The sequence below is a fragment of the Ursus maritimus genome, unplaced genomic scaffold (genome assembly GCF_017311325.1).
Source record: "Ursus maritimus isolate PB19 unplaced genomic scaffold, ASM1731132v1 scaffold_19, whole genome shotgun sequence".
NCBI classification, from domain to species: Eukaryota; Metazoa; Chordata; class Mammalia; order Carnivora; family Ursidae; genus Ursus; species Ursus maritimus.
This window is the reverse complement of record NW_024424341.1, coordinates 46,224,627-46,239,313: the sequence shown is the minus strand read 5'-3', so window position 1 is coordinate 46,239,313 and position 14,687 is coordinate 46,224,627. Positions and strand designations below refer to the sequence as shown.

The window sequence follows — 14,687 nt, the reverse complement described above, 5'->3', positions numbered from 1 at the left end:
TATTCCCAGAATGTGTCAAGTCCCAGCAACACTCAACAAGAAATGGAGAAAAGACACCAAGAACCCGCATCAGTAATAAAATATGAGACATCACTACAAATCCCACAGACTTTCATAGTGCCAACCTAAATAAAAGAGGTAAACCGAGGCAAGCCCCAATTACCAAAAATGGAGTGGATCTGGGAATAGCAGAGGAATTGTACTTCAGGAGGTGAAAACTGTAGCAAGAAGGTCTATGGAGAGCTGGGGCAGGCTGTGCGTCCTGGGAGGAGTACAAGGGGTAGGGAGTTCAGCTAGAGACCAAGCAGCAACTTCCTGGCTTGAGTCTGGGGAGAAGCTCTTGGTGGCTGCCCCTTGGTCAAGGGATGGGTTTCCCTTTTCTGTAAAATCAGGCATTTACAGGAACTCAGTCTCTCTGACCTTGAGTATCATCTGCTAAGGACACATGCACTAGATTCTGCATTTCACACCCTCCAGTTCCGTTCTACACTGAGTCCTTTCGCAAGAGACGTAAGTGGACCTTACGAAGAACTTTATCCAATGTGGATAAAATGGACTAGTATCACAAAAACAATTATAAAACTAGCTCAGGCAGTGGGGGACGGAGAACAGCACTTCTGGGCTGACAGAGGGGGGACCTCTGGGGCTTTGGGCTGAGCTGGGACCTGGGGGTGGGGACGGTCTTGTGACCCAGCCTCTGCTTCCTTCCAGGGACCCTCCCCAAACCCACCATCTGGGCTGAGCCAGGCTCTGTGATCCCCAGGGGGACCCCTGTGACCATCGGGTGTCAGGGGAGCCTGGAGGCCCGGGAGTACCGCCTGCTTAAAGAGGGACACTCAGGGTCCTGGGACACACAGAAGCCACTGGAGTCCGGGGACAAGGTCAACTTCTCCACCATACACATGACAGAGGATTCTGCCAGATGATATGGCTGTGACTGTCTCAGTCCCACTGGCTGGTCGGAGCTCAGTGACCCCCTGGAGCTGGTGGTGACAGGTGCGAGCCCACTCAGGGCCCAGTCCCAGGCTCTGTCCTCAGGAAGGGGGTCTGCTCTCAGGGTGTCTCCCTCTCACAGCTGAGCCCTGGGGATCATGTGGGGGGATCTGAGCCCCATTTAACACCGCCCCTTCCTCCTCTCCTAGGATCGCATGGCAAACCCCAGCTCTCAGCCCTGCCCAGCCCTGTCGTGGCCTCAGGAGGGAACGTGACCCTCCAGTGTGCCTCTTGGATAGGATCTGACAGGTTTGTTCTGATGAGGGAAGGAGAACGCCAGCCCTCCTCGACCCTGGACTCCCAGTAAGCCCCCAGTGGGCAGTTCCAGGCTCTGTTCTCTGTGGGCCCCGTGACCCCCAGCCCCAGGTGGACGTTCAGATGCTACGGTTATTACAACAACGCCCCCCAGGTGTGGTCCTGCCCCAGTGACCCCCTGCAGCTGCAGGTCTCAGGTAAGGAGCACAATACTTTCACTTCTGTGTCCTGATGATCTGTTCAGGGCTCGGTCCTCAAGAGTTACCTGGGCGGGGATGGGAGAGAGGGGGGTCTCTAAGGGAGGGTCACTCAAAGGGAGATCTGCCCCTCAGCTCAAAGGAGGCCAACAGAGGCCCTCCCACCCCTGCCCACCTTGTGTGCCTCTCCTGGGTCTAAAGGTGCCTGGTGGGCAGCCGGAGGGTCTTGGGGGAGTCCACAGGGTAGGTAAAAGAGAAGTCTGAGTGAGATGGGGACTCCTGTGCCAGCCCCAACCCCCCATCCACAGGACCGCCTAACATTGGTGTGCCCCTCGGGTCTGTTTGCTCAAAAGGACCACACAGTGCCCCGGGTCAGTTCTGAGAGCCCCTCAGAGGATCTAATGCCCCCTCAGATCCCCAGAAACAATCTTGTGTCTCGCGGAGGCCGAGAGTCCAGGAGAGACACCTGGGGGCTACATGTCTCCAGGAGCTCTGAGGCTGGGCCACTGGGCGCCTGAGGGAGAAGACTGTGAGCAGAGACAGGGTCTCTCAGGGGGCGCTCCAGCCCCACCCCCACACTCCCGTCCTTTCGCCCAGGATGGTCTAGAGACCCCAGCCCCCACCCACAGGGCCAGGCTCCACAGCTGGTGAGTCCCAGGGGCTGCTATCCAGCGGCTTGGAATTTCTGCCAGTCCCGCAGGAGGAGGGCTGGGAGGCGGGTAGAAATGGCAGGGCCACACTCCGGGGCTCCAGGGGCTCTGAGGCCGTTGGAGGAGGGCTGGCGTGGTCATGGCAGAGGGAGAGGCTGGGGACTCCCCTGGGGGAGCTGCAGCCAGGTGCCTACCCTCCTCACCTCCCTGTCTTTGGATTATGAGGTATGGGGTGGCACTCACAGGCTGGGGCAGGGGCGGCGTCTCAGTACTCCCCGAGAGGGTGATTTGGGGCAGGTCCCCGGTCCTAGGTGAGGAGTCCCTGTTGTCCCTGTCCTCTCTGAGCAGAAAAGGTCAGCTCAGTGCCCTGTCTACAGGGAAGTGTGAGACAGGACGCCATAAAGGGATCACAAAGGACGGTTCCACAGAGGAGGGTCCACCCAGGAGGGCATGGCAATAGGCGGGATCTCCTGGCCGAGGAAGCCCGATCCCTGCAGTCTCAGACAGGACTGGGGTGGGAGAAGCACGGACCTCGATGCCACCAGCCTGAGAGGAAATGAGGTCAGACACGTGACAAGGCAGAGGCCCCACCCACTCCCGCTCAGAGGCGGGGCATTGGCTACTAGCCGGGGCAGGGGCGAGGCGGCCGCTCCCCTGCGAGGCGCGCAGAACGCGTCGTGGGGCGGGGTCTGCAGGAGCCCCTCTCTCCAGGGAGGTGGAGCTTCTGAGAAAGGCGTTCCCGCTCTGAAAAGGGGCGGCCCTGCAGGGGGGGTCTCATTTCCGACCTTGACTGCCCGCTTCTCCCAGGAGCTCGGGTCTGGGAAGGGTTGGGAAGCCCAGGGGAACGCAGGTGCAAGTGGTGTCGTCCGTCAGGCCCGGGTCTCAGCAGCGCAAGAGGAAGTACTCGTAGGCTGGAGACAGCAGAGGTTAGGAAATCCCCATTTCAGCATCTCATCGCACACAAAACTGTGCAATTTTCTCCTAAAAACCAGCTGCCCCTTGTCGGCGTAGCGCAACGCCTAGGAACGCCAGCCAGGTTTGGAGAACGTGTGGGGTAGAGGACAGAGAGGGGCGGGTTTGCAGCACCTGGTGTCCAGGGAGGATGCGGGGAGTCTCGGACAGCTGTAGAGGCCAGACAGACACCTCCTTGGCAGCTCTTATTTCCCATTTCCAAGAGATCCTGAGCGTGGAGCCCCTCACCCAAGCCTGAGGAGGTCGCTGAGCCCTCTAACGCCGGGCCCGGAGCTGCTCAGACCATTTTCTGAGCGCGCAGGTGGAGCTCACCCCTGACACTGCCCTAGAGAGAAAGCTCCGTGCCGGTGGGCACCTCTCTACCGCCCCCTGTGCTCACCTGGGGGCCGCCACGCGCCTGGGTGCACACCTGAGACCAAAGTGGGTTCGCACACGGAACACGGGAGTCCAGGGACGCTGCACGACATGGCCGTGTGCAATTCGTGTCCACTCTGCGTCGTGTGCGGAAACCCGTCCAGTGTCACCCTGCCTGCTTCTTAAAGCGATCCTTGCAGATATAAATTACAAATTTACGTGATGAGGATTTATGACTTAAAAAATTCTCCAATTTCATTGGGATTAGATGAAATGTATGTATTCATTATAGAGAGTAATTTATGATTATAAAGTTTTTTAATAAAATATGCTTAGAAACGAGCTTTATAAATAATACAGGTGCATTCTGAAGCTTTTTTCATCAAATTGTCTACACTCAAATCTCAAAATTTGTTCCACTACTTTATTCATTCATAAGTATGATTTTTTAATTTCTTTATACTTTCTAAATAAGTTATGTGTATATAACAGTGATACTGGTTTGGTTATATTAATTTTATATTCTATTAACTTAGTACAGACACTCCACCTTTCGGGTGCTTTACAACTGATCTCCTTCGATTAACTGATAATCATTATATCAACCTCAACAAAATTGAAACTTGTCTCTTTATTTCCAGATTGTACACTACTGTTATTTGCAGCCAATATCTTATGATAATGACAAAGTAAGATGTTAACACGAAACTAAGTGTTGCTTTAAGAAAAGCATCTTAATTGGAGCGCCTGGGTGGCACAGCGGTTAAGCGTCTGCCTTCGGCTCAGGGCGTGATCCTGGAGTTATGGGATCGAGCCCCACATCAGGCTCCTCCGCTATGAGCCTGCTTCTTCCTCTCCCACTCCCCCTGCTTGTGTTCCCTCTCTCGCTGGCTGTCTCTATCCTGTCAAATAAATAAATAAAATCTTAAAAAAAAAAAGCATCTTAATTGACAGCCCAAATTATTTAAGTCAAACACATGTTTAAAAACTGTATTTTTGGGGTGCCTGGGTGGCACAGAGGTTGAGCGTCTGCCTTCGGCTCAGGGCGTGATCCCGGCGTTATGGGATCGAGCCCCACATCAGGCTCTTCTGCTAGGAGCCTGCTTCTTCCTCTCCCACTCCCCCGGCTTGTGTTCCCGCTCTCGCTGGCTGTCTCTATCTCTGTCAAATAAATAAAATCTTTAAAAAAAAAACTGTATTTTTATGTGTATAGCAATACTGACCTATTTCAGTCCATTTCTCTGTTACATTCAGGTTTTATCAGGAAAAAAATATTCTTTTCTTAATACAAATTAGGAACGGAATTTTTTCTGGGCTTGTACGTTTCCTGACTTACTCTTTGAATTTTATAGCCCTCGTGAGATACATTTAAAAGACTTCTTGGTATCAAACATTTGGATATCAACCCACTTAATGATGTCTATTCTTCATTCATGCTTTCTGAATTGTATAATTTTCACATGGAGATTGAGAATTCGAATTCATCTATACTTGCTTATCTTTTTGTTTTTTATGTGAAAATGGATGAAATTAGGTTTGCAGGATTAGCTAATTTTGTATTCACCAGTTTTATAACAGCGCTGATTGTCTCTGTTCCTTAAGGGTTTAAGGTGAGAGAGGTTGTCTTTGAAGATAAAAATCAAATGACTGGTGTTCTTCCTTTTTTTTCTTTTTTAAAGATTTTATTTATTTATTCATTTGACAGAGATAGAGACAGCCAGCGAGAGAGGGAACACAAGCAGGGGGAGCGGAGAGGAAGAAGCAGGCTCACAGCAGAAGAGCCTGATGTGGGGCTCGATCCCATAACGCCGGGATCACGCCCTGAGTTGAAGGCAGATGCTTAACCGCTGTGCCACCCAGGCGCCCCGACTGGTGTTCTTCCTTGAAATTTGCTGGCAGTTTTCGGAGTTCTTTGTGACTGACAGAGCGAGCGAGCGAGAGAGTGAGAGAGAGAGAGAGAGAGATGAGGAAGACAGTGATGATGATGATGGTGGTGGTGGTGATGTCCTACCCAGGTTAGTTCAAATAACTAACACACCTATGTCGTATGCATTGAATTCTCTCACTCTCTCTCTATATTCATACATATATGAATATATATCTCCAATATATTTATGACCTACGCCTCATCCATGAACACTGGGTCCTGAATTGTTGAAAAATACAAGTTCTCCCATCTGCAGTAGATAGCTTACGTGCTCAGAATGAACACAGAAATTGAATAGCTCAAGTATTTCTACATTGAGAGATGACTTTTCACACTGAATTTCTGAGCTGGGGGACACAGGAAGACTCTGCTGCAATGGGACTCAGAAGCGAAGTCTCAATTCATAAAACACAAGGAGACAGAAAGAATCCAGTGAGAACAGAGTTGACCCTTCTATAGCAAAGACAGGGCCATTAGGGACACCGTAGTAGTTACATCACGAGAAACGGGGGAGGTACAAGAACACACAGCCCAGGGGACAGGTTTGGGTCCCGTCAGCACCTCATTTCCCCGCATAGTTTTATGGTTCTCAGACGCGGCTGACACCATGAGCCCATCACAAAACAAGGCAGACGCTAACACTGGAGAGCAGGGTAAAGTCCCGTTATGGGGACGGCTTGGAGGGTTAAGTGCTGTCGAGGGGAGGCGGGGGCCCTGGGTGGACATCCAGGATCCTGGGTGATTTTTGTGTGCCCTGACCTCTGTGACCTCTCTATCCTCAACTCCTAGCCTCCCGCACCCAAGGTCCCGGAGTGGTGATTCTCATCTTGAGCATGGTTGCCGTTGTCGTTGTCGTCGTCAGAATTTTCTTTAAGCCTCGGTACGATAGGAGAAGAGCCCAAGATGCGGCCAGGAGGTAAACACAAGAGAGAACAATGCAATGATCTGAAGAGCAGAGCCTGGGGAATACATCTTGTGTGCCCAGGAAGTTCTGGAAGAGCATGTGGGGCATGTGCTGCGTCAACTGTCAGAAGGGCATTGTGAGGAGAAGGAGCCATGGCTCACGTGCAGGGACGATGTATGTCCTCTTCTGCCATTATTATTTTTTTTAAAGATTTTATTTATTTATTTGACACAGAGAGAGAGACAGCCAGCGGGAGAGGGAACACAAGCAGGGGGAGTGGGAGAGGAAGAAGCAGGCTCATAGCAGAGGAGCCTGATGTGGGGCTCGATCTCAGGACTCTGGGACCACGCCTTGAACGGAAGGCAGACGTTTAATGACTGAGCCACTCAGGCACCCCATCTGAGCCACCCAGGCTCCCCCTCTTCTGCCATTAAACTGCGGACTCTCCTTCCCAACCATTGTTGAGTGTCCTCACTGGCTCCCGTCTTTCCCCAACCAGCTTATACCCACATGGCAGACTTCAGTCCACATCTCCATAAACTGCCATGCTCTGGTACAGTTTCAGGTAACACATTTTTCTCCTTTCTAATCACCATACACCTTGTGGTACATGAATGGGTCTCCATCTCATCTGACAATACGGGCTGTTTTAATGAATCATAAATTGGCATAAAAAGATGCAGCCTGAAAGAGATAAATCCATGAGATGCCCCAACACTCTCTGTGCATCCACCAGCCCTTCCCTTCCACTAGATGGCCTGGTCTGTGCTGCCTCCAAGAAACCTGTGTGCAAAATGCTGGTTCGTGGCATTGGCCAGTATCTCTGGTGTATCTCCTTCCTTCATAGGCAACTTCAAGGTGCCACTGTGAGATGCCCGATAGGGAGGAATGTGCAGAACTGATGTCACAAAACATTCCAAGTCAACATTGGATGCATTAATGCCACTCTGATAGCCCCAAAGTGCACCCAGGTTTCCTTGCATTTTATGTGGAGTGATTATTTATATTTCTCTTGGCCCAGTTTCAGTGAAATCACAATACTGAAGCTTCAGGACTCGAGATGAGATGTAAACGGTTACTGTGTACTATCAATCGTGGGAGGGGGCAGGAGCGCAGAGACCTAATGCCTTACGTGTAGGGTGTAAGTTACATGAAATTGAAAGATGGCAGATCCTTAAAAACTTGAACCCAGAAGTACCATGTCACCAAGAAATTCCACTTCTAGACATAAGTTGTAGTTCTGCAAGATAGACAGTTCTAGAGATCCCCATACAACTCCATGCCTAGAGCGAACAAGAGGGTCCTGACACAGAAATCTGTAAAGAGGGTAGATCTCATGTTAAGCGCTCTTATTACCACAATGAAAAACAGACAAGAAAAAGAATCGCATCCAGGTAATTGAGCAGACACTTATGCAAGTATGTTCATAGAAGAACTCACAAGAGACAAAAAGTGATGACAATCAAATGTCCACCAACCGACGATGGATTAACAAGCATTGACTGTGTCCAGCTAGTGATTTGCATGAAGCATGGAGGCAGAATCTAGAAGACCTAATGCCTGGGGGACAAGAGGCAGTGGGGAGACAGCAACGACTCAGGTTTTGCTGGAGAGAAGGTGCTGCTGTCACAGAAACAGAAGTCAGAGAGAGCAAGTGTGTGAGGGAAACAAATCACAACCGAGGCCCAGAGCCAGATGGTGATTCCCTCTGTGAGTCAGTTAACGGTCTTATAAACACGTTCCCCATCCTTCTCTGGGGTCACCCATCTGGGATAGCCCCACTGGGTCCTCCAGTCAAACAAGGCAGGGCATGGAGAGCTCTCCATTCATCGCTCCCTTCCGCACCACACACAATGACGTCGTCACACAGCTCTGCCCCTGAGCCCTCTTTCCATGAACCCACGAACACCGCAGTCGGGATCAATGGAAGACTGGAGACATCCTGTTGGAACCACCATCAGCCTCCCCCCTCTTTCTTCTCCTCCAGGCTCTCACTCCTTGAGGAACTGTCTTGCTCTCATGGCCGCAAACCTACCGGTCACTGTCCCTCCCCTGCACAAAACCGGCCCACCTGTCTCCACCTTACTCCAGTCACACCCAATCTCTACACCCGCCGTTCCACCTGGTGACGATCAAGCTGAGCAACCCTCTCCAGCCCCAGCGGGGCCCGCTCCTCCCCACCAGCAAGCTCATCCCAGTTCACCACCTCCCTCTCCAGACACACACACAAGCGGAGTTGTAACTACATGTGTGTCTCCCTGGCATGTGCTGGCGGGGACAATCTCAACAGAGCAGACTCCTTCCAAATCTCCTAGGCCACGAAAACAAAACAGAACTACTGCTGGCTCTTCCTACCAACTGGGAATGTGTTTGTGTTACTGGGATTCTGGGAGCGCTCGCAAGAAAGCACAAACACCACTTAGAATGCTGATTGGCTTATCAGGCAGCGCTCAGCCGAAGGGCAGAGTGTTACACCGCTGAGTATCCACACCATCTCCTACGGAACGCGGCCTGCAGAGCGCTGATCTCCTCCCAACAGCTCTCTGTTCACGCGCTATCCTGCTGACGATTTTCCTGCTTCCGGGAGGTAAAATCCAGGAACACATGCAGGGCATCCAGAGCCTGTATGGGGGCCGGTCCCCCCCTCCCTGAGGTCGCAGTTCCAGGTGAGTTCACCATCCTGGGCGAGGATGACACCTATAGGCACGCTTGTGCTCGCACCATCTTGCATGGGGCTCTCCATCCCAGAATGCCCCCACAATCCCGTGACTAAGCTTGCTAGATGTCCACCTGTCCTTGGTTTCTCTCCTTCTCTACGGGTTATCAAAACCATGGCCAAAGTTCCCTTTGTCAAGGGTTTGTATTGTCTGTTGTCACTAATCACAGCCCCACGCGTCCAGGGAAGGCACGAGGCTGTCGCCTCACCAGTGAATCCCCAGCGTGCCTGGCGCCATGACTGGATGTGGTCACTCCTCACTACACATGGGTTGGTTGCCAGCATTGTGGAAGGAAGGAAGAAAATTTGCATTTACAGAAGTTCAGGAAAGGGAAGTGTCTCAGCGCAGGTCACACAGCGTCTGGGAGAGGCAGGGGCAGAAGTAGAACTGAAATTGGGCTGGCTCCCAGGCCCTGCCCTACCTCCCCCCACCTCATGCGCGGGGACCAGCGCTGTTCTCTGGACTTGGGCTTGGTGGGGAGGAGGCAGAGACAGTGAGGTTTGGGGAGACTCACGTCTGGTTTGAACGGCCCCAGGACCTGCTGCTCTCGGGCCACCCTTCAGGGACAGCAGAGCGAGGCCCTGGAGGGGCTGTTCCCCTTCCTATGAGGCCATCCATCCGGGACCCGTGACCAGGAACACGGGGCCTGGGCCGTACCACACCCCGTGCATCTGTCCGTCCAGCACACTCTGAGGACGTTATAAGCTATCTGCACCGCTGGGGACCATGGAGGGCAGCGCCAGGACCCCGACCCTCACTGCCCTTCTCTGCCTCGGTGAGCGTTCTGGAAAAGAGGAGGGATGGGGTCGTCTTCCCCCCTGCCCCAGGTCCTGGTCCCTGGGAGACCTCAGGACTGGGGAAGATCAGTGGGGGCAGAAATTCTGGCGAGGGGGGGAGTGCGCTCAGCCCCAGATGGGACCCAGCGCCCAAGGGCCCAGACCAGGCCTGGAGCAGCTACGTGTGGGTGGGGGACGCACTCACAGGAACTCTCTTCCAGGGCTGTGTCGGGGCCTGTGGGACCAGGCACTCGCGGGTGAGTCCTCCCCAGACCTCCTGCTTCCGCCCAACAACCCCCTGGGCAGCTGGAGGGCACAGAGGGTCAGGGCTGATGGTGACCAGTGTGGGAGGGGCTTTGGGGTGACAGGTGGGAAACTGAGGGGAGAAGGGCACCCTTATAACTCTCCGTGGGATTCCCTTCCAGGGACCCTCCCCAAACCCTCCATCTGGGCTGATCCTGGCCACATAGTCACTCAGGGGAGGCCTGTGACCATCTGGTGTCAGGCGTCTCTGCGGGCTGACGGCTACTATCTGTATAAAGAGAGGGTCTCTGAGCCCTTCTGGGAGACCTCACCGGATTCCAGCAACAAGGCCGGTTTCCCCTTTGCATCCATGAGCTCACACACTGCAGGGCGATACCAGTGTGCGTATCACAGCAGGAACAGCTGGTCACAGAGGAGTGACTTCCTGCCTCTGGTGGTGACAGGTAAGGGCAGAAGCCGGCCCCTCCCCGAGTCCCTCCTCCAGGCAGAAGGGAATGGAGTGTGGCCTCAGGGGACCCCTCGCTCACAGTCCACAGTACATGGGGTACCTGGAGTGATGGCCCCTGTAACACAGCTCCCCCCTTCTCCCTCAGGAGCGTATGGTGCACCTTCTCTCTCAGCCAACCCAGGCCCTGTGGTGGCCTTGGGAGGCACCGTGTCCCTCTCCTGTAGCTCACAGGAGGCATGGCAGTCATTCCATCTGCTGAAGGAGGGGGGAGCTGATGCGCCCCAACAACTGGAATTCACGTCCCATCCTGAGACGTACCATGCACTCTTCCCTGTGGGCCCTGTGAACACCTCCCATGCGGGGACCTACAGATGCTACACTTCTCCCCAGTCATACCCACATTCGTGGTCACAGCCCAGTGACCCTCTGCACCTTCAGGTCACAGGTGAGGGGGCCCCTTCCCCCTCCCCACCTACCTCCTGGGCCCAGATGACTGACCTAAGCCATATGCCCAGTGGAGCCCTGGGGTTGATGGGCGTGGGGGACACGGTCCTCCTGGGGCCAGACCCACAGGTGGGGGGCCTTGGGAGGGACCCATGAGAGCCTCACTGCAGGCCCTGGGCCAATGTGCGGTGTGTGTCCCCAGTCCCACTGTCCCTTTCTGACCAGGTGTCTACAGGGAGCCCTCCCTCTCGGCCCAACCGGGCTCCCTGGTGCAGTCTGGAGACAGCCTGACCCTCCAGTGTCGCTCAGAGACTGGCTTTGGCAGATTTGCTCTGACCAAGGACGAGGAGCTCAGAGCTCCCCAGCGTCTGGATGGGCAACCCAGCCCCAGTTTCCCCCTGGGCCCTGTGAGCCACACCCACGGGGGCCGGTACAGATGCTACGGCGGACACAATCTCTCCTCCACATGGTCGGCACCCAGCGCCCCTCTGGACATCCTGATCACAGGTGGGGAGCCCCTGCCCCGTGTCCTGACTGTCTGCTCAGGGCCCGGGACCAGGGTTGCCCCTGGGTGATGGGGTCCAGGGAGAGGGGCAGGAGCACAGGCTGAGGTGGGGATGTGGTCTAGAGACAGGGACTGAGAAAGGAACAGTGAGGGCCATGGAGACAAAGGACACCACTCAGACAAGAGGTGCTGAGAGGGGGTCCCACACAGAGTCTCTGGAAAGAGGACAGTGTTCCCCAGGTCCAGGATCAAGGGCGTGTAGGGAGGGGGTGGCTCTCTCCATGTTTCAACCTTCCTCTCCCCAGGAATGTATGAGAAACCGTCCCTCTCAGCCCAGCCGGGGCCTTCAGTGTCCTGGGGAGAGAAGGTGACCCTGCAGTGTCGCTCTGAGATCTGGTTTGATACCTTCCACCTGTCCAAGGAGGGGTCCCTCGCTCCTCCCCAGGTCCTTCGTCTGCAGGACCCAGCCATACCTCATCAGGTCAGCTTCACCCTGAGTCCTGTGACCTCAGACCACGAGGGGACCTACAGGTGCTACGGCTCACGCAGCGACTCCCCCTACCTGTTGTCACACCCCAGTGACCCCCTGAAGCTCCTGGTCTCAGGTGAGGGGCCCACACCCCATGTCCATTGAGTGCCCAGACCCTTGGGCCATGGCACTGTCCCTGGAGAGCGCTGGGCTGGGCTGGGAAGGAGGGAACAGCATGGAGCTCAGCCACTGGGTGACCCCTCTCTGTGGGGGATGGAAAAACCAGAGAGTCCCTTACCATCTCCGTGTCTTACCCCACCCAGAGGGACAGAGGCAGGGCCAAGTCTGTGCAGGGAGGAGATGAAGATTGTAAAGAACGAACTTCGAGGGGAAGCATGAAGAGCCATCTCAGCCCCACAGCCTCCTTCTTCTTCCAAGCAGCATTTCAAGTCTTCAGGCCCTCACCCCATGCACAAATTTTCCTGTCCCCTGGGAAGAGAGTCCTTTTAGCTTAGAGGAGACAGTCTTCCCAGACCTGGGCTGAAATTTGCTGATCCTCTGCCCCTCGTATATATACACATGTTCCCACAGGTCCTGGGGCCAGGAGAGGGCCATGAAGGGAGGGACATCATGTATCCAGCAGCACTGAGCTCTCGCGGGCTCCCTGTGTGTCCGTGGGAGAGGAAAAGCACGAAGAAGCCCAGCTGAGGTGCAGAGAAAAGAGTTAACTCCGTCTCTGTCCTTGGGCTGATCTCTAGAAAGTAAGGCTATTGTGGCACGTATGGAATCAGGCCCATGACGTGTAGAGCACGGTAAAGGGTGCCTCTCATGTTCAGGTCAGGAGGCTGGGGAATCCCTGGAAGTCATAGGTCGAGCCGAGCTCGACCAGCCACTCTTGAGGGAGACATTGACAAAATTCTATTCATATCGGAGACTTGATTCTCCCAGTTATCAAAGGTTGAATCCTATCCTGGATTTCAAAAGACGAAATCAGATCGGAAATTTGGTACAGTGAATTCTCTGGAAGATGTTTCAGGAATTCCTCTTTCTTGGGACTTCTCTACTCTGAACGTGTCCCATCTCCACCAGTAACTCTTGGCATTATGGAAAGGAAAGAAAGGCTGGATTTCTGCCCAGTTTCCATGAGCACCAGGCTGTCAGCTGGGTCAGGTCAACCTCCAGAACATCTTCCATAAGAACTTATGTTTAGCGTTCCCTCCCCCAATCCTGGTGTTACCTGGTATTTCTTGATATTCCTGTCTCATATCTATAGATCTCTGTCTTGTCCATGTGCCCATCAGAGTTTTTTCCTCTATCTTTGATCGGATGTTTGGTTTTTTTTGTTTTTTGCTTGGTTGCCTATTATCTGTCTGCATATCTAGACAACAAATTGAGTGAATCATTAGAAGCGATGTGAATTACGGGAATCCTTGCCCGGAGAAAAATGCCTGATGTGTGGTATATAATCCATCATGTATTTTTTTATTAAGTTCAGTTGTTAAGCATCTGCCTTCAGCTCAGGTCATGATCCCAGGGTCCTGGGATCGAGCCCCGCATCGGGTTCCCTGCTCGGCGGGAAGCCTGCTTCTCCCTCTCCCGCTCCCCTTGCTTGTGTTCCCTCTCTCGCTGTCTCTCTCTCTGTCAAATAAATAAATAAAATCTCAAAAACAAACAAAACCTGGATGGATAAAGATGGAAAGTGCTGTGGAAATATAATCCCAAGTCAGGGACAAAAGCAGCTGGCTGATGAGCAGGAAAGAAAAGGGAGACCCTGCCTTTCACCCCTCCACGTTCCTGAATCTCAGGACAAAATGAAGGCTCACGTGTTTATTTTTGCCTCCTAATCAGGTACAAGGTGCATGCCGGAGACGCTCACCTCAGGGATGGAGATGGCATTAGCTAGTTTCAGGGACTCCCTGGAGACGAGAAAAGAGATTACTTCAACATTTCTACGTCTCCTCAACCACAGGCTCTGTTTTTACCTCTCAGGTGTAGCTGATACCCTCAGATAATTACATAACAGGTCAGCCTCCAGGGTGGATGAATAAGGAGAAATTCTGAGTTCTGTGATGGGCTCCCAGGGACACATTCCGTCGATAAACGCAGGAGGACGGACATGGTCGTTTCAATATGCTCTGACCGCCACAATCTCTTTGTCCACAATCTCTAGCCTCGAGCAGCCAAGATTACACAGTGGAGAATCTCATCCGGTTGGGGATGTCTGCCTTAATCCTCGTGGTTCTCGGGGTGCTGCTCTTTCAAGCTCGGCACAGAGAAGACCCCAAGATACAGGCAGGACACAGACGTAAGAGACAGAAGACGGACTTTTCGGTGAGGTAGAACTTTGAAAACGAAATTGATGATACAGAGAGTTTCTGGAAGAAAATCTGGGCATACGCTGAGGAAACATTCTGCTGAGAATATTCTGGGTATTAACATGGTTTGGGTGCATGGGTTTGGGTGCTGTAGTGGCTCTTCTACAATCAAACTGTGGTCATTTCACTCCCCAGCACGTCTCCTTCCTGGCTTTTCCTTGACGTTTTCTGGACTGGCTTCCTTCTTTCCTCAACCCTATGACATGAGGTTACATCCCCCGTGGTAGCTTTGGGTCCACCTTCATGGGATCCTTGGTTCTCTGTTCCCTGGTGTGTGTAGTCTTCAGCTCAGAACACAGATTCTGTTTTAAATACTGAATAGATGGATGTAACCAAGTCCGGTTTGGGGAAAAGACATGGAAAATCATTCTGTAAAAGAGAATCTGGACCCACAAGACATTCCCTTTTCATCACATGATAAATGATCTAGTTTCTCC

The 14,687-nt window shown here is 53.1% G+C and overlaps 1 protein-coding gene and 1 pseudogene across 4 annotated transcripts; both read left to right on the top strand.

The window, feature by feature from the left end:
- Window positions 1–10: 10 nt before the first annotated feature.
- On the top strand, window positions 11–4,480 carry LOC103680314 (annotated as a pseudogene).
- Window positions 4,481–9,306: 4,826 nt separating this feature from the next.
- On the top strand, window positions 9,307–14,384 carry LOC103680273 (leukocyte immunoglobulin-like receptor subfamily A member 6). 4 transcript variants are annotated; one of them, XM_040633846.1, is made up of 7 exons: window positions 9,307–9,744; window positions 9,967–10,002; window positions 10,171–10,452; window positions 10,603–10,902; window positions 11,127–11,408; window positions 11,712–12,011; window positions 13,724–14,038. In XM_040633846.1, the coding sequence occupies exons 1-7, from the start codon at window positions 9,696–9,698 to the stop codon at window positions 13,885–13,887; spliced, it is 1,413 nt and encodes a 470-aa protein (XP_040489780.1). In that variant the 5' UTR covers window positions 9,307–9,695; the 3' UTR covers window positions 13,888–14,038. The 4 variants fall into 4 exon arrangements, with proteins under 4 accessions (XP_040489780.1, XP_040489783.1, XP_040489782.1 ...); XM_040633849.1 differs by lacking the exon at window positions 13,724–14,038 and adding an exon at window positions 12,199–13,698; XM_040633845.1 differs by lacking the exon at window positions 13,724–14,038 and adding an exon at window positions 14,046–14,384 and having other exon boundaries at window positions 9,308–9,744.
- The last annotated feature ends 303 nt before the right edge of the window (window positions 14,385–14,687 follow it).